The sequence below is a fragment of the Bacillus rossius genome, chromosome 2, assembly GCF_032445375.1.
Source record: "Bacillus rossius redtenbacheri isolate Brsri chromosome 2, Brsri_v3, whole genome shotgun sequence".
Taxonomy (NCBI): Eukaryota; Metazoa; Arthropoda; class Insecta; order Phasmatodea; family Bacillidae; genus Bacillus; species Bacillus rossius.
In genome coordinates, this window is record NC_086331.1 from 110335424 (window position 1) to 110356317 (window position 20894).

General features: G+C 36.9%; 1 protein-coding gene across 3 annotated transcripts in view; it reads left to right on the forward strand.

Moving 5' to 3' along the window:
• Positions 1–20894, forward strand: part of LOC134528813 (putative inactive carboxylesterase 4) — a 99832-nt gene that overhangs the window by 75995 nt on the left and 2943 nt on the right. For 2 of the 3 annotated variants that reach the window (XM_063362476.1, XM_063362477.1), the window contains exons 11-12: positions 8975–9113; positions 14749–14993. In XM_063362476.1, coding sequence (XP_063218546.1) covers positions 8975–9113; positions 14749–14993 — 384 coding nt within the window. Of the gene's footprint in view, positions 1–8974; positions 9114–14748; positions 14994–20894 lie in introns of those variants that run through there. The other variant, XM_063362478.1, reaches the window with a different exon arrangement.

Consider the following 20894-nt stretch of genomic DNA (forward strand, 5'->3'; position numbering starts at 1 on the left):
TTGGAGATGTCAAATTAAAAGATACATTTCATACTGACATCGCCTGGATTTTAGGTAATGATAGTACTGACCTTAAATCGATCAGTTTCTGAAGACTAAGAATTTAGATTACACTAGTTTTGTGAGATTTTCTTACTCATTGAGAAATATTCACATTTGAATACAACTATATTTTATTGGAACTTACAGTACTCCTGAGTACAGAATTCTTGGTAATAGCTTACATCAGGGTTAAGCAGGCGCATAAATGTTTTATTTCATACAATGAAACCCTCAGAAACTTAATTAAATCATCGGGATTATTAAACATGAACTTCTTTGAGTACACAACTACAGAAAGTTTTTATGTAATATTTGTGCACATCGCAGTGACATCGGTATTTTAATATTTGTAACAAAAATTGGAATTGGGTGTTTTTATTTTGTATGTGTAATATTTCTACGTGCAATAGTATAAAATATGTATTATGTTTTAACTGTTACAGTATTGAAAGTTCATTTAATGGTTGTGTATGTTTATTTTCGTCCAAAGAAAAATGTTTTGCAAAAAAATATTCTACAGCAAGAGATTTCACTTTTCTTATAATTTAGTTGTTTTAAATTATTATTATTAGAACCTTTCCTTCAGTTCAACACCTTAAGTTGATATAATAATTTCGTTATGAAATTAAATTCTCCATACATACTAGACTTGATATTTTGAGATTATTACGAAATAATATATAATTTGATTTTAAATATTTTTTTTTTTGCAAATGTACGGGATTCAAATACCAAATAAATACTTTAATTTTTCTTTTTTTTTAATGGTTCTTGCAACTGGGGAGACTGATTATATATTTAGGACATACACAATTGCTGATTATAAAGTATGTCATAAGAAACCTCAATAACAGACAAGAAAGATAAATGTGCAAACATACGGAAAACAAGCGAAACTCAGGGAACATCAAAACATAGACAGATATTTACGTAGAAAGAATTGATAAAATAATTATTATTTCAGCACAGACGGACAAAGTGGGCTAACAACAACGTGACTGTAGCAACTAGAACAGTAAATAAAGAAGAAAAATACTTTGGACAACTCACAGAATTGATTTTTCAGTACTTTTACAAAAGATTCTATTGGAAAACAGTTGACAAGGAATAGTTTGCAATACTAAAAGAAAGATATTATAACTTTGTACACCACATAGCTTTGGTTATTTTTGCACATCTGAAATACGGTTTATCGAGTTATAACTGAGAATTTCTTACAAAATTTGGCTAATAATTTTATACTTCAATTAATGTGTACATTCAGCAATTTTTGTTTAAACCATGGAAAATTTGGCTTTCTTTTGTTTTACCGTGCTTAATATGCGCAGTTAATACTAGAAAGCTATTCAAACAAGGGTTTACAAATAACTTTTAAATATTGGAGGTGCTGGGGCAACACAAAACATAAATGGTAACACTTTTTTGTAGTGATACAGTAATTTTCATGGAAATGTAAAAATATCTAAGTTTATTTGAATATTTCTGTTCCATTTACAAAGAAAATTTACGGTGCACAACGGCAAACAGAATAACCCAACGATGATACTTAAAAGATAAAAATTGAAAAAAAAAAAAAAAAAAAAAAAACGATATACAGAGACGCACAGTTGAACCCAGCAATGTTACAAAACAGCGACGACAGCACAGACTAACACCGTAAGCAACAGTTGAGCGACAAAACAGATATTTTGAAAACCACAACGATGGTAGCACAGAATAATACAGTACGTTTTTCCTCAGACAACAGTTGCGACGTTTCGGGAGAGAGATCTATTCCCTTCTTAAGGCACAAACAGACTGAGGTTTCTCATGACATACAGTTTAATGAGTAATAGTGTATGTCCGAAACTACATCCTGAATTAATTTACCTATTATTTAAAATATTGTTTGTCGGTTGAAATTTTATTCAATGAACTACGCTGTTTTTGAAATTCACTTAGATACTGACTTTCTTTAAACAGATTTGTATTTTGATTTGTTTTATGTGTATATTTGTTTACACTTCTATTAACAAGGCACAGGTATAAGTGCAGAGAAGCTTACTCAAAAGAGAAACCTGTTCCTGTAACAATAAGTGTCAAGAACGTAGTAAAAAAAGTGTGGGGGGGGGGGGGGGGGGGGGTAGGATGGCCCGATTTCTTTGGACAAAAACAAAATTATGAATGTAGATACAACTGCCTCCATGAGTTAGTTCAGTTCTACTATAATTTGATAAAATAGCGCAATTTGGTATAAGGTATAATCTGAATGCATCGTTATTCAACCAATGTTCAGTAATGCTTATAGTATTTGATTTATGTAATAAGTACGCGTTTTAACAGAATAGTGTTTATCAATATGGCGAGGCAATGTGTTTATTTCGAGTTATTGCATATTCTGTTCTAAGAGAAATAAATAATTTAAAAAATATATAACAATTATAATTGATACCACAAACCATAATCTGCAAGGCTATTATTATATATTGCGTTGTTAATACTCACTGAACACATCTTTCCTGTGATGCTTTATGTTTGTTTGCGTTTAAATTAACAGTTTTTGGACCAACACTTTTAGTATCATGCCGCATCATCTCTGGATATATTTGTCGCGGTTTAAGCGACTTATTCGTTTGCGCTAAGTGAGGTAAAAAAAAAAATTGGTTGTCTGTAAAGTCGGTTAACGGACGATAGTTTAAGAGACGTCATAACAAAACATTGATGAAATGATTGCATACTTTTATGAATAAAATTATTTCATTTTTATTTTAATAATAAAAGAATAAATACTTGAAATTATACTAGTAATCAGATTTTTAAAATGAAAGAATAATTAACCTTTTTTGCCGAAATTCTTGTTGTAATAAGCAATGAAAACCACATTTTTTCACTTCACTTTATAAACAGTCGACGAAACAGTTCACGTGTAGATGACTTGTAATTAATTTTAAAAACTAGCGTTTACCTATAAAGTTTAAATATAATTATGAAAAAGTTTTCATATAAATAAACTATAATTAAAGATCTATCATAAATTATATGAATCACCATAATTCTTTAGTCAATTGTAACATAACCTATTATTACTGCACTCGCCGTGCCTGGTTCCCGCGATAGCGGATAGATATCGCGTTTCATTCGGTTCGCGTCCAGCACGGTAGGGGAATAATAATATTTCGTTTTTATAACACGATTTAATAACAAATACGCATCCCAAATACACCAAACTTATTTATAATGTGTTACAATATTTTTTAAAACATTGTGCAAAAGATCCCGGGTGTAATTTGAATTATTATGTGTAACTGTAAAACACCATTATTCGTTAAAAATATGTTATTCTTTGAGGAAGTAATTTTTTTTTAATTTAAAAATTTAATCATCACTATTTTGTATGGATACAAAGAAGGAGTGAAATGAAATCTACAATTTTATTGATAAATTTACTTTTATTTGCACTCATTAATTCAAATATGTTTATTACTTTTGTAGCGTCGCGTGTGCCGTATTTATTTTTACAAGTACAAAAATGAAAGTATAGCCGCGCAGGGATTCGATTTGTCAACCCTTGCATCGGTTTTTTTTTTTTTCAAATTCAAAAGATTTTTATTTTTGCATTGACACAATTTTTACATTTTCATGATTGATTGGCATGCCAGCACCAGGTGCTCCTTTGCCAAAAAAAAATATACATTTATTATTTACGGTTACACTTTACAAACACAAACACAACAATATTTACAGAAAAAATTACATATGTTTTGCAGCGGTTATTTAAAGGAAAGTTTAAAAACCTTTGTCTTTTTGCATCGGTAGTCAGCGATGCTAACCGCATGGCCACGAGGCCATATTTGAAAAAATAGTTTCAGATTTTATATATACATATTTATAAAAATTTTGTTCACGGTAGGGGAATAATATTATTTCGTTTTTATAACACGATTTTATAACAAATACGCCAAACTTATTTATAATGTGTCACAATATTTTTTAAAACATTGTGCAAAAGATCCCGGATGTAATTTGAATTATGATGTGTAACTGTGAAACACTATTGTTCGTTAAAAACGTATTTGAATATTCAACATTACCTTTAAATAATCGTACCGATTGTGCTGAAAATCGGCGGACGATCGTTAAATTACATAATATTAATAATTCAAACGACGAAAATATGATTGAAAAGTAAAATCGATGGTTGTTCCAATCGAGTGGAAGAGAGATGCCACGAATGCGTACAGTGAGCATAACAGGACACATCCGTAGTGGGACATCCGTAGTGGGACAATGTGCGTTACGGGACACTTTTTCGTGCGTGCAGCCGGCGTTCATCGATTTATTAGACGTTGTCACGTCAAAAAAATTTATTTGACAAAATTTACAATGGCAGGAATTTCAAAAGCACTTAAGGGATCGTCAAATAGCCTAAAAATGTATTTTCAAGCATTATTTTTGTAAAAGAGTTTCTGGAAGAGAGACTGGCTTCTGTCCTCCCCTTCCACAAATAATGTTTACACCCATGGTAAATTTTCAACAAAATCACATGTAGTTACACGCACTACTACACGATATACACAAAAGACATGAATTAAAATTTTGGTGACTGTATTTTTTGATAGTTGTACTTATAATATTAGATGTCAATAATTTTTCAATACATGTGATGATAGCCTACATGGAGTACTATAGTCTGAAACTATGTAGGTATTTGTAATGTTATGCAATGATCATACACTCACGCCTGTAGAATGAGGCATTACAACAAGGAAATCTGAAGATGAGAAAAGATACATTATCGAATTTTATGGACCGAGTCGTAAGACACTAGATTAGTATCCCAAAGAACACTGGTTCAAATCCCGGCTGGCCTTTGTCATATCGTTTTGACGTGAAGCGTCTTAAAAAAAACAGTGAAACATGGGTAACAGAACAGACTAAATAAAAGGTCTGTATCATCTTTCTTTAACATTTTCCGAACTATATAGGCTTCGGCCTGAGACACATTTAAGAGTCTTCCCTACCTAGACCTCCCAAATAGGTACCTACACTTAGTTTTAATTTAGGTTACGAAAAAAATTCTGTTCAGTGTAGCTCACGACTCAGACGTGATAGCGCGGTGATTCGTGTGTTTGTGTATAGGGAACCGACAACACTGGGCAATACAGATTGTACGTTCACCAAAATCATTATTTTGATATTATGCCTTCTGTATCTCATTTACCATATCACAGGCCAATGTTAAACATTTTCGTCGAATATTAATTGAAGCTACCATTTAGTGTCTGTTTTGAATAATGTCTCTTTATTATTTTAATTTTAAACTATTACACTAAAAGCCACTCGCTGACAGAAGTTTCACGTGAAACGAACGGCCGTGAAACTCGATACAGCCCACAGATGTTTTCTAGAAAATTGGTAGGATGTTTCCTTACTGTAGGTCATGGCCAATACCTTTCATATTGTCGCTCTACTGTGGCGTTGTGTTTGGCCGTCTGCATTGACCTCGCTATTAATGTGTTTACGGACAAGCAAGCATTTCAGAATAAGAAAAATAATATCGGAAATAGGCTATTCTCCTTGTAAACAAATATAAAATTGATTTCAAGGTTTTCATAAAATTAATATTATGAAATGATTTCGTTGTAATTTACGCAGTTAAAATATAGTCCTAATGTCACAAATACTTAATCAATAAAACTTAAACAGCAAACATGAATCGCTCTCACTATTCCGTATTCACATTTGTGATTGTTTTGATATATTCTTAGTGGCAATTGTTTTTCTGTATATATATATTATGCTAAAATACTTTCTAATGGTTTTCACAGTACCTACATGCTAAAAACATAATGCTGGAATCACAATACCCTGTAACAGCCCAGAGATGACAAAAACAACATCACAGACATTAGGAAGTAAGATCGTAGTGAAGTCAGCCCACGAAAAGTGAACCCCAACAGCCCATCAGAAACATAATGTGGGTATTATTAAAAATTAGTACGTAACGTAAACATTTTTTTTGTGAAATAATTCATGTTTAAGTTTAGTTTATCGTTCTTTTGATAGACATGACGTAAAATAAACTCAATTGAATTGCCACCTCAGTATTATAGATGACTATACACCTGATGGTGATAATCGTCGTGGAATTTCAAACATATGATATAAATCATACAATATTTTACTTTCTTAACCGTCGGTTGTCAGGTAATTGTGATTTTCGGTCACTCGATTGCATTTAATTTCAACTAGTGTCCTGGAGTTAAAACATCAATTAGAATCTTAAGACTTTGTATGCTACTTATTTATACAAATTATTTCTAAGATAATAGACATAATTTAATCATGTCGTTCGAGTATTAGGACTGTATGATCGCGTTTTAACTTATGATAGTTTTACATTATGGCCGTTTTCCGTCGCCCCCTGGCGGAATTCTTCGATTATGGTAGTCTTCCAGTATGGCAGTCTTCCGTCGACCCCCGTAAAAACAGGAGGAAATGTGCCATGATAAAAAAACTACCATATTTTTATTTTTACAGATCTTAGTTATAAGTATACAGTGCTGCTTCCTATAACCCATTTTTGGAAACATTTGTTTCTATTAGTGCGCGATCTGTTGAGTTAATTTATGAGTTATGACTGTAACTACAGAAAGTCACCGTCAGAAGCGCTATCTGTAATCTTTTAAGTTAACCTTAGAAACAACTAGGGGGTTAACAGCGCTACCTAGCGATGTATTCTTCACACTACTTCGAGAGAAAAGCAGCTTTACTCATACCATGGAGTGTATAAGAAAATATTTCAGAATTCCGTCTCCACCTTTAAAATTATGGCAGTTTTCAGTTATGGTACTTTTCCGCCTTTTTCGAAGAGGCCAGGTGGAATACTGTTATTATGGTAGTTTTCCAGTATGGTAGTCTTCCGTCGCCCCGGCGTTAGTAGGTGCCATGCCAAAAACATGGAAAGGGGGAAAAGGGGAGGTTGTAAGTACGGTAAGTAACCAACAAGTAGGATTGTAACAACAGGGACGGGAAAAGGGAAGGGCGGTAGTAGATAACCAGAAAGTGGTACAAAATCAACTGGGAAGGGAAAAGAAGAGAGCGTTATTAGGTAACCATTAAGTAGGATGTAGACAGATGGTGAAAAGGGGAAGGCGTTCGTAGGTAACCTGCAAGGTGATTGCAAACACTCAATACTTTATTCTGAGAACTATTCCTCATGACAATTAACAAATTAAAATACGGTTTATAATGCATTACGAAATTATTAGGAAATCAATGATTACTATCTTCATGAAATGATCAATAGTTTACAAGGGGATTTCACAAAATATTTGGAGCCTCTTCTTCGGAATCTTTATATTTGTGTTATGATTCTGGGAATAGTGCTTTACAATGTGTTTATGTTTCATTTTTGATATCAAACATATCTATGAAAATGTGTTTACAGTTCTTGAATGCATGAATCTTTAACTGAACAGCCATTTTATGTTACAGTTATTGGGTTGGATTAGACAATATTTACATGACACGTAATAGTATTTACATATAAAATTTTAATTTTGGTGGTTCTGTTAATGTACGAAACCTAGTTGACGACCAAAAATACTACAATTCATAGGATAAATCCTATCCATGTGGATAATTTTCCTATTATGCCACCATGATTAAAATGCAGGCGATGCCTTCACATAAAAAAAATACTTTCTATTTACATGGCAGCATTTTTATTTTACTGTGCTTGCCAGTGCTTGTTAAGTTTACAATGCCTAAGAACCTTAATCATGAATCTACCCTTAAGTGGCCTACCACATACGTAGCAAGGACAAGGTTTGTTTAAGAAACTAATTGCAGTTTTTCACCATGCATGGTGGTAAGACAAGATGCCATTTGCTTCTTTAAATTTGTAAACAGATTTGTCCGCCACATGGAATCAGTAATGTGGACTTGGATCACCTTTGAACTGCATTAGGAATTTTTGGAACTAAAAATTAAACACTTTATGAAAGAAGATAATGCAAGGAATGCAATTCTGCCTAGGTAATATGGAATATCTAAATAGACACCTTAAATACACTCTAAAACATCCTTGTCCAGGCATGTAAACTACTGCCAACATCGCTGATTGCTAACCCTAATGCGAAAATACATACCTGTTCATAGTTGAAGAAAGGGTTAGGTTTTTAGAAAACTTACTCTGAAACTTATTCTCAGAAATTGTCAACATGAAATGCTGTCGAAGAAAATTGTGCGTGTCCATAGGACAATTACTTTTTTTTATTGGGCTTGGTTCTGCCCTCGCTTGGATGTTAGAGTTATAGTTTTTATGTGGGTTGGCTTACAAGCTTAAGTATACCAAATGTTAAAATCAAAACACTACACACTTCCATGTCCCATACATTAACTCGAAAACCTGGTTATATTACAATTTTTCATTAATTGTTTTAATGGTTGCTAAAACATTGAGTAGTATTAATAAAATATGTAACAATGATTTATCTATATATAATAATGTCTGCCTTCTGCAATGTTGTAAGGGCAACATTACAGCAATGTTATACAGCAACATTTCTTCAAGGGTAATGTTTTATCAGGGGTTTTGTAATCACGTACGATGTATGTGTTGTTATGCTTCGATAGTTAATTTATATAATTAACTGATAATATTATATTAATTTAATTTTAACATATTATTCAAATATAATAGTTTAAACATAATGCTGATAAAGTTTTAAAGTTTATATTTTATATATATATTTTTTTTTGCTTTCCTTAGCAGTATCGAAAATTTAATTCTGCTGTGTTTATTGGTCTAACCATTGACGCAGCAACCTTCTTAAACAAATATACATTTTGTCCTGTATTATACTTTAAGAAAATTAATTGGAGGTCTTCTCGTAGTATTTATTGCTTTAATATGTAAACTTATTTCAAACTTTCTTGAATTTTACAGGAGCACTGCATGGATCAGAACTGGTTTACCTGTTTGGACCATCATACTCAATCAACTTAAATGAGAAAAGGCTATCAGGGCCTGAAGAAACTTTCAGCAAACTTATGAAGAAATACTTTACTGATTTTGCCAGAAAGGGGTAGGTAAAATAACCTACAGTATACAATATTAACATAGTCAAAGCTTATCAGTGCCTCTGGCACAATAAGCCGATGTGCCTCCCGACATCAGTATGTGCCTGCTAATCCGCATTGCTTCACACGTGAAGTTAGCGCTTCCCATGTCACAACGAAACTGCCGATATTCTCCAGATGAAATTAGTTCCATTGCCGTAGTATGGAGGTCTAAAGAGTATGTAGCATGTAAATAAGCTTTTATAAATTTGAGTTCTTTAATATAATACCAATAAAAATACTTTATTATATTTACAAATTAATGACGAATTCTTTTTGTAAGTGCGCATGAACACATTTGCCAAGCATTTGATTGGTTCGCATCATTAGTAACAGCCAATAGCACACAGAGTACTGATCGTCAGCTGATCGGTATGCCAACCGAATCACATTTAACTAACTCCATCGACATGGCTCTGCCCCGCCGGCAGATCTGCAGACGGTTGGCACATTGTGCATTGTGTACGTCTGCGGTTCAGTCTGTATGAAAATGGTTTTAAATAAGTTTAACAATTATTTTCATGTTTTATTAAGTGAATGTATTAAATAATAAGACTTTGACGTAATATTGAGAATGAGGTCTTTTCTTCTTTGATGAATGGTAAAATGTTCAGATGGAGCAGTGACGGGATGTATTGGTAGGGAATTGGGAGTACCCCAAGATATTTCACTGGCTCACAGCGACATCAGCAAGTTTTCTCACTTGCAAGTAATCCAGATATGACCCGGCTGGGAAAAGTCCCAAATTGTTTCTTGGGGAAATGAGTGTTCGGACCACTCGATCACTCTGGCCTCTTTCCCCAATTAAATACGTTACTTTTCCTGGACAAAACTTGTGATACAGCAGACCTCCTTGACTTCGTTTGTTTGGGTATAGAATGCGATTAATTAGTTAACTTTGGGTACAGTTTTAATTTCTTTTAGGATTAAGGGCATTTTAAGGTACTTCTCACCGTACGGTAGTTATCAAGGACTCTATTTTTCAAGCTTGTTTGTTTGTAATATGTTTGAGTTTTCCCTTTTTTAATTTTCAACGGGACCTCAAGTTCCTGTCTTAGTTTCTTTTCCAGCCACACCGGGGTTCAGCCCGCTTCAGGTAAACTAACCCCCTACTGCTCGTTGCGCAGGTTCGTGAGCACCGAGGCATGTAGCCGCCTCCGGTGCGCAGTGGGTGGGGCACGTCCAGTTTGATAGAGAGCTGCATTTGGAAACGGCTCTCACCCTGCGAAGTGCTTCCAAGCACGTCCCCGTGACTGTACCACATTATTCAACCCCGTTCTGCTTACATACCCCGCCTACACGGCGTCTTAGACCCTCCTCCCTCGGTCCAGAAGCGCGACCTCCGTCATCCAAAGTTGGAACTACTTTGCCCAGCCCCTTTCCTGCCTGCATGCCATCTCTCGGCCCCATTGGCCAATTAATCCCAGGCTTGTTATGCCTCTGGCCTCCGCGCTACGCACGCCATCTCCACACTAAATGGCGTACTTTACTACTCTTTAGGCCTGCCCTCTCCCTCCCTCTCCTCAGCTCCAGCGCAGACATTAAAGCTGGGTTTACGATTGATTTCCTTAAGAATTATAACTTAACATCGAGCACAAGATTAAGTCAAAACTACATTTTCCAGTTTATGATTGACATAGAAGTCGTTAATTCTAACCAATCACAGCACAAAACACATGGTCGGCCATTGTTCGAAACGGAGAAGCAGGTTTGAAATAGGTTATTGACAAATGGGATATCTATTTTTCGAAATGGATGATGATTAAAATTGACAAATATACGAATTCTAACCCAAAATACTGTCTCTCGGTTCAATTATAAGACATAAACTTCCGGTTGAAAGGTTCCGGTTTGTTGTGATTGGTCGCTTCCCTTAAGTCTTAACGAAAAATATAAAATATAACCATTTCTGTTTAGTCTTAAGTCATCATATGGTTCGCACACGACCCGTCAAAATTCACACACGACAATCATAAACCATTCCACTAGTTTACATAAAGTCATATGGTAAGTACACGACTAAGTCTTAAGTCTTAATTCTTAATTTTCAATCGTAAACCCACCTTAACTACGTGACTCACACCCTCCAAGAAGGCAGTGTAACCTCGCGGGAGTTCACGAAAACTGTTCTTGGTTTCGTCAGTATTTTGCTCACCAATGGAATCCATCGCTCGAAACTTAACCCTAAATTTCAATTTGATAATTTTCTCAACAGCTTTTATTTAGTAATTTTACAGTTTTGCCACTGATCGGTTTTGTTTCTCTCTGTGGCTTCCGGGGATGCACGACCTTCGAGTCTGTTTCCAGTGCCTTTTACTGATGCATCACTGTAAAAACTCCTAGCAACGGTCGGTTTGCAGCAGTTAAGTCCCGAACGTACTATACCATCATCTTTGATCACTCAGTAATTTCCAAAGTGCCAATAAGGAATCTCGGAATCACCTACTAACAAAATAGCTCCTTTGTTCAAATAAACTAAATAAAGGACCAAATATGTAATTTTTATTTTAAAATTAAGTTTTATAACCAGCCAAATTTTATAGTCCATACTTTCTTTAACTTTTACTAAAACTACATCTTTGGAAAACCTTTTGTAATCTTTACAAGTAACTTCAACATGCTTCAAATCTTAAGTTATTAAAAAGTGACGGAAAATCCAAGATATATGTATGTATGAGTGTTATTTAATAACTTTACTGTTTTCCATCACATTTAACGTTCCACGAGTTATTGAACTGAATAAAAATCGGTATACTTAGATAAAATTTGATATTGTACCCCGTATTCTACCTCTGAGGTATACATATGAGTTGTAAGCTTTTTTTTTTAATTAATTACCAGCACGCATTCCATAAGTTTTATTTTTTACTTGGAAGTAATGTGTGTAGGTTAATTGGTTGGAATTATCATAAAAAGAAAAGTATATGTGTACCATTTTAAAGCACTTATTCTTTCAATAAAATGTTGGCAGCATCCACATACTGAAAAACGCATTGTATTTTGCGAAATATATATAATATTAATTACAATAATCACAAAATAAAATTTTATAGCTACAAAAAGATTCCATATATTTCATGTAAAACATAGAGGAGAAGGTGGTAATATGGACCCCCATTTAGTTTTATGAAATTTACTTGTAACTTTACAGCTTCAATCAATTATTTGATGCGTGGATAACTTCATTAACTTATTATACACACATTTCTTGCATTTAATGAAATTTATTTATACCTACAAATGATCTGGCATGAGTTGTTTCGCAAAGTGCGAAAATGCCTACTGACCCATACATGCTGGTAATATGGACCCCTAATAGTCGACATAATATTTAAATTGTATTAATACAACACAGACCATTCAAATTCAATTATATGGCACAATAGTCATACCTAAAAACTTAAATACCTAAATTAAAATCTAAAGTCCACTTAAATAAAATGTTTAGCGACAAAAATCACACATATAGGAAATGTCCTTTTCAGCTCCAGCACATTCACTGTGTGCCTATTGGTTGCACATCTCGCACCTTACCTACAATCCTCCCCTGCAGTCATCAGTAAATGCCCCTTCACAAAACATGCAGAGAGAATCTTCTGTATCTGGAGCCTTTCCTCCCACTGGGACTTCAAGGGGTGACTCTGTCTTAGCATCATCTAATGCACACGATGCGTAAGAGTCACTATCAGAACATGATCCTTCAAATGCCAGTCTCCTTTTCTTAGTTCGTTTTACAGTTCTTGGGCGCTGAAAGACAAGACCAGACGTAGTTGGTTGAGTCTGAGTCTGAGTCTGCTCAGTTGTTGTAGGTTGAAAGACACCTACACATCTTCCTCGACCTGTTCTTTTTTTCGACAGCTTCGCTTCTTTTTCTTGAACTGCCACCTGTAAAGCAATTTTATACGGGGACCCAGTAATTATATTTGCGGATGATGGTTTCCTCCCACGTTTTGATTTATGTTTGAGTCGAGGTAGACGCTGAATATCCTTAGGTGAAATAAGAGACGACTTGTTGCCAACTTGAGAAGTAGGGCTAATGGCCGCAGTCGATGCAATCGGTGAAGACTGCATGGGTATGGAGATTAAGGTTGGTGGATTGTTGGACACTGTAGAGATGCTGGAAGTTTGGCTTTGTGCATTAAGAATCTCAGCAGCTTGTTGTGCAGCGAGAAATTCTGATTCTGGAAAAATATTGCGGTTACATGGCCAGATACCAGTCACTCGGAATCCATTCACTGCAATAGATGCCCTCGTGCATTCTAAGTAGGCCTTTCCGAACAGACCTGCAATGTCAAATGGTCCCAGACGTTTCTCTCCATGGAATAGCTCTTGTCGAATGAAATCACTGTAGTAAGATTTCAATGGCCCCATGAATGTTCTGTCTAGAGGTTGAAGTTTGTGCGTAGTGTGGGCTGGCAAAGATAGGATGAGAACGTGGTTGTCCCGTGCCAAATTGATTACGTCCAGGTTTTTTGTGTGTGAGTAATGCCCATCCAAGATTAAGAGAACTGGGTTTTCCTTTGTGGGTTTAGTTTTGTCAACGAAGTGTTGAAGCCATTCAGTGAAGAGGTTTGCCTGAACCCATCCTGAAGGGTGAGCTCTTCCTATTGCACCAGGTGGAGCATCCCTCATCAGCAAATCGCTCATGTTCTTCCGAGGAAAAATGAGCATTGAGTTAAGAAATAAATTATAAATCTCAGACATTAAATAAAATAAGAAAAATTTACAGTTCCTAAATTATTTCTTGTAAGAAATAGACCCGATAAAAATGCATGTAATATGGACCCCGGGTCCATATTACAGACATTCGAGGGGGTCCATAATACCGACAGCACCATGTTGGATTTGGAATTCAATAGTACATAGAGAAACAGAAAATATCGAACTCTGATAATATACTGTTACAGCCTCAATAATACTCTCTAAGATAAAATAAAAACATTTCTTGTTATGCAAATTAAACTTAAATTAGAATAAAATTTTACATACCTTGCAAAAGTTTTTACAATATTAGAAACTTTCCTTGCCTCGCTGTTCATATAATGCGACACTACTGGTTTGCTGCGACATCTACCTGCTGTTGGCACTTCATAAAGAGATAGTTCATGCAATGACCAAAAGAGTACAGCACGTCACTGCTTGGAAAAAGAGGGGGTCCATAAAATCAGCGGGGTCCATATTACCACATTCTCCTCTACAGCTACGAGATAGTAACGAATACACATAAATATTTGTCTCTAGCTTTTTCGTTAATATTTTTGTTACTAAACTACTATTTGCCAGTCACAAGAACATACCTTACCTTGAAAGTATTTGTTATTTACGACTATGTTATAAGTTGGAATGACACTCTTGTTGCAATGTAAATTGAAACGCAGTAAACCACACTTGTTCTTAGTCTGACGCCAACCCTCGCGCCGCGAACATCCTATGGCCGTTCTTGGCTCACTAACCGAAGAAAAATAATTTCCAAATATCCAAACCTCCTTCATTTTCCTCATAAAAAATGCATCATACTTAATGTTAATTAACTTAAGAATGTTATAATTAAGGGTTTCATATGTGACTATAGAGACTAATAAATTGTAATTGTAATTTCAGGCAGCCGGTAGTGGATCATTATGGCCACAGCCTGCCCTGGAAGAGAGCTACACCTGTAGAAGTAAATAATTTTCTGTTAACATACGAGCAGCCTCGGATATGTCTTCCTGTGTCCAAGCAAACTGAACTTCAAGAAGCAACATATAGTTTATGGATGGACCTTTTTAATCGTCTACAAAACATAACAACACTGTGCAAAAGAAATGATTCAGAATCTGCCACAACAGGATTTCAAATTATTTCTGGTAATGTAAATGGAATAAAAATTTGTGATGGATTAATTAGTCTTAGTTCAGTGTCCATTTGTCACCACTGGCTCACAGAAGGTTTTGTAACCACTCAAAAATACTTGGTGAAATTACAATAATTTACATATTTTCTTATTTTATACTTTAAAAATGTAAAATTGCATTTGAAAACTGAAAAATTTCTGCTCAAAATTCACGTTTTCTTGTAATGCATAGCACAGGTGTTCGATGGCTTGTAAATAATGCATAAAGCCGACCTCCGTAGAGCAGTCGGATGCACATTGGCTTACGGTGCGAGGGGTTCTGGGTTCGGGTCCCGGATAAGGCATGGATGTAAATCTGTAAACGTTTAAATTAGTCACCAATTTGTCAAAGTCAATAATACTGTCGAAATAAAGGGGGGATGGTTGGCTTGATGGTGATGAAAAATCACCAGCCAGCCAAACATTTAAAAAAAAAATACAAAAAGATGGCCATGGTCGTTGAGATGTCGCGCTCATGTGACGAGGGTCGTGGGTTCGATCTCAACCCACATCGTGTCTCTGTTTATGAGCATCGAGTCAGACCCCGAGTGATCTGAAACCGAATCAATCTTGTAGGCCCCATCCTTCATAGCAGGGATTCACTAAGCCTACCATTATATTTTTCATCTGTAACCAGGCCGTATGGAACTAGAGTTTTTTTTATGCCCTCCACGGATATAAATGTAAAAGATTAAATGGCTAAAAAAAAGTCTTGTGGAATTAATTTTGGCCATTTTTATATTAAATACTTATCAAATAGGGATGAGCAACTATAAATAATTTTTGAATATAATATCTAGATTCAGTTATTAGTATCTAGATATTAGGTCTCGTTCCTCCGATTTTATTGGGGATGGAGTATTCAGAATTCTGGTACTCCTCCCAAAAGTCAGTCCTGTAACCGCCCCTACCCATTATAATAAACCAACATTTAAAATAAGATGATATCGTTAAATTTTATCACGTATTGTTTGAAAACAGCAGTCAGAAAACACACATACACACAGTGAAAAACACATGGAAGTGATCTTTCAGGCTAAAATGTATAATATAGGTTAAGGTGTTCTTGAACATGGTCTGTAAGTGGTGAGTATGAAACGAGAGATTAGTCAAGAGCATACACAACAACAATCAAAAGCTTAGGAAATATTTAGAAAAAACTCTGAGAGGATAGGTGCCTCAACGAAATGACTACCTGATGGACACATTTATAGAAAAGGTTTCTCCCTCTGTAAAATTTTTATTTTCAGAAGTAAATGCATTTCACCTGATAAAATTTAGGCTTCAAATCAAACCCTTGAATGATTTACAATTTCACTAAAACATCATAACTGTGAGCACTTTATTGATTAATGAAATTAATGTTCTAATTCTATATTTTAAATAGGATCTATATTTGTTTGAATGTATCTAGGAACATATTTTCTTAAATTCATTTGTAACCATATGAAATGATAACCAAAATATTTCGTTGTGCATACCATAAAATATTAATATATTTTAATATGTAGTCAAAAAGTTGATTAAGTGCAGTTTCCTCCTTGGAAAAAATAAATAGCTGCAGGAAAAATGTATGTTCATTCAGTATACCAATTTAAATAAAAAAAACTTATGAACTTGAAAAGTTCGTGTGAACAATTTTTTCAATGGTAAAGATTGATTTGAAGTAATTTTTTGTATATGACTATATGAGCCACTGCTGGTTCAGACTGGCTCAGTATATGTGCTTAATGAAGCACCCCCTCAGCAGACTCTCGTCTGACTGATAAAGGGATAACATCATCGCCGATGAGGGCCGCGGGGCCCGAATGCCGCATCTTGGCATCGAACTCCGCGACCCTTTAGGAGTACCAGGTGGCTTACTGCCGACCCATAACCTCCTGTTTTGCCTAATGTGTTTTCGGTTTTGACTTTTTGTGTGACTGACTTTTAAATAAGCTGCGAAGCTGTGTTTTGTTGCAAGTGACCTGGTATAATCTACTTTAATTTCGTGTGGTGACTCTACTTTAAACTCGTGTGTTGTCCAGCCCTCCCTTTAAGTTTAATATTTAAATTCAAAGGGGGGGAAGGGGAGTGAATATTAATTTAATCTGAGCAGTTGGCCTTAGCTGCTCAGTTTGTTTTGATTTTTATTTACTTGCTTGAAGAGCGTGTTGATTTATTTATTTGCGTGTGGGCAAAGGCTGGACTGATTTACTGTGTTAGCTAGTGTGTTGTATGTGTGGCGAGGTTCCTAGACCGTGGGCTGCTGACCCCCTCCCTTTAACGGGAAGAGGGGCTAGGCCGGCGGAGGGGACAAGTCCCCTCTGCCCACGGCTGGCTCGGTGTGTACCTAGCGCGGCTCAGCACCGCAGTTAACATTTCTGCCAACTGCAGCACTGCGCCGCGCGGAGTAGACTGCAGCTCGGTGCGGCCCCAGGCCCTGGGGAGCTGCGGTCTGGTGTGAGCTGGTTCAGCTGCGAGCTGTGCGCCCTTGGTGGCTAGGCCGGCCTCCAGGAGTCGAGTGGCTTCTTCAGGTGTTGCAAAAGCCACTCGGTGAAGGCCGGTGGGGCGCCCTGTTGCCTTGCTGCGTATGCGCCAACACTTGGTCGGTTTGTGGCCGGCCTCGTGCAGTGCAGACTCCACTTCTTCGGTCGGTACCCCAGCCCCTCCGCCGCCCCGCAGGACGACAAAGTGCCAGGGCACTCTCTTCAGTTGCGGAGGCCGCTGGCGATGTTCTGCAGCAGGCTGCAGTCTTGGTTCCCGCGCATCAGTGGCGGCCGCCTCCCTCTTCTTGGCTGGAGGGGCCGGCGTCACTGGGCGGTCTCGAGGCGTGCGCAGCTGTTGTTGACTTGGTGCTGGTGCTGTGGCTGCAGTGCTGGTACCTTTCTCTGCCGTAAAAACGGCGGTTTGGGTGCCAGAGTGTTTCCACTTGGCTGCGGCGGGCGTCTGACACGAGGTGTGTCGGAGCCCTGCTGGTTTGTCCGTCTGTGTGCTGCAGTCTTGCAGCTCTGGAGTGAGCTCAGGCGTCTGGAATGAGCTGTCGTTGCTGTGGTTATTCTTGTTTTGCCTTGCTTGCTCCTCGCATTGCACCACATCCCAGTAGATGCCCCATCCGAGGTAATCCGGCGGGTCTGATGCAATGCGGACGACCGCATTTGTTGTACGAATGCGGTACCTTGAGTCCCGCACTCTCTTGAGACGGTCAAGGCAGGCCGAATCACGCAGATACACCAACGCCTCTGTGGTGCCTGCTGCGCTGCGTATCGGCACTACATCTACTTCTGGCTGGTACTCTTCATCGTCGTAGTCCTCCACGTATCCAGTGACCAGCTCGCTCAGCTTCCCCGGCTCGATGGCTGGATCCCACTTGATCGTGCAACAGAAAGCCGGGGAGCCGATGCCAGCGGGCATGTGTTCCTCGTAGATCTTCTCGTAGAAGTCGATTATTCGACCACTTTCTGAGCGCATCGGCGACCAGTCCTTGAACTCTGCCTCTAGGCTGGATTCGCATTGCTCGGTGTGCTTGTGGCCGCGGTGGTTTCCCCTCCTCTTTCGGTGCGGGTTTGGCATCTTGCTGCTAGTGCTGGTTCAGACTGTTAATATAGAAAAACCTTAAGAAAAGACAAAAAAAATAAAAGAATACATAAATACACGGAGAACAAGCCAATACCGCTAAGTCCACATTTACATTTGTGTAAATGTCTTTAGTACGTTACCTGATATTTAGTTGATGTTCCAATGTCGAGCTCGATGGACAGTTTACCATCGATGGAGCAAAACCTGATGGCAGCGGCAACGACGGTGATACAGTTCCCGCTGACATTGACAACAACTACACAGACCTTGATGGATTGTGTACCATCTAAATCAGGCACCCTGTTGGCAGCGACTTCGACATTAACGCAGAACCCGTTGGCATCGACGACGACAACCGCGAAAAACTCGATGGAATGTGTACCATCGTCACCGACAACATTAAAGGAGACTTCAACGGGTGTGGTTTCATCAGCAGAAGAGACTTTAATTCTCGCAGTGCTGGCTGCAGAGAAAACCACGATTAATGACGTTTCGCCATCGATGGAGATTTCAATGACTACAGTATCAATAGCATCAATGATGACCACTGAAGGTGCATCGGCATCTTCCCGGCATAGATGTCGTTACTGTGACAAGATTTTCAACGGTAATGATTGTTGACACGAGAAGAAAGAATGTGCTAATAATATTTCTCAAGAAATTATAAGTTAAAAAGACACTAGATGACATACAAAGGTCCTGATGTTCGGCAGAAAGTAAAGGTTTCACTGCAACAACGATGTATCGATGTGCCTAAGTGTACACTGGGAATTGGTATAACTGCAGCAGCATAAGTATCTGATTCGGGTCGGAAAGGATTGTCTTTGTCGACTAGACATCCTTTCAGCTACTGCGATATGTCGTTTGTATTTGTCCATGATGCACGAAGACATGAACGGAGTGAATGCATGAAGAATCCATCTCGTAAATATTTTCTCTGCGATAAGTGCCATGTTTCTTTTACTTGTATTGTCAGTTTGAGATGATACCCGAAAAGTGTAAAGGTGAAGTCCATGCGCCTACTGTGAAACTACCTACAGACATTTCAACTCCTTGGTTTCGGTTGGAGACTCTTACGTGCATTAGCACACAAGCTGATGGGCAGCAACCGATTGCGGTGATGTTTGGACATGAAACTATATCCAAGCCTATGCTCGGTTTATTACAGGTAAATGATAATGGATTCCACTTGGCGAAATCCGCATTTCGTGGAATTTTGAAAGACTTCTATTTTATAAATACGTTTCGTGAGTCGAAAAACATTTGTACTTTTCTTGGCGATATCAGGTAGAACAGCTTCCTGATAAAGTAGCTACATACGGACCTTTAAGATATAACTTGTTGTTCGACTGTGTCTATGGTAAACCATATCCGTTCGAGGACAAAGAAAATAAGTACTACGATTTAAAAACATCGGCTGCTGCAATTTACACTTCTGACGATGTAAAGCAGTCAGTTAAACATGGTATCGAGAAACCCTGTCGGGAAGAGGAAGACTGTGTCAGTAAAGGATCTGGCTGGTCTCTGTCTTCAATAAATTGATTGGAGCTGAGAATCAGTCAGTTCATACAAAATGATTATAAGATTGCTAACTTTCACAAGTGTTCCTGTAGTAAAGTAGAACTTTTGTAATAATTGTTTATTTGTAATTTTATTATTTGAACCTGACAATTTCATAGTATTTTAAATTAAATTATCTTTTTTGCATCTCTCAGGAATCTAAATAAGGCATTTGAATCAATCATTATTTTTTGACTGATTTTTTTTAATGATTTTTGGAATTTTTTTTTCGAATTTCGAGCTTAATAATTACACATTTTCAAGATGGTGGCCAAATGCCAAGATGAAGAATGTCACTGTAATAAATTAATACTGCACTCTAGCGGGCAAAAATAAACTAATATGGTGGCAGCACCCTCTAGCAGATGAAAACAATATGTCGAATCCAAGATGACGGCCTCCAGCCGAAGAAAACAAGATAGCAGCCATGAAATCTTACTGGCTGATGAAATAACTGCTTTGGGATTACTGGTGGGAGGTCAGTCTGCTGGACTTCCATGGAATAATGATATGTCACCATTTTATTTTGCCCTCACAGGGTTTTAACTGAGGAGTCAATGATGATTTTTCATTAAATTTGTATTAATTATTTTTTTATAAATTCCAATATTGTTTCATTAAAATCATATTAGAATTACGGATTTTCAAGATGGCAGACAATTTTTGAGATGGTGGAGGTTTTAATATTACAATTTTTTTAGTTTAATATTTTTATAAATTTTAAATTTTTCCTGTTTCGCTACCATAGCGAAAATTG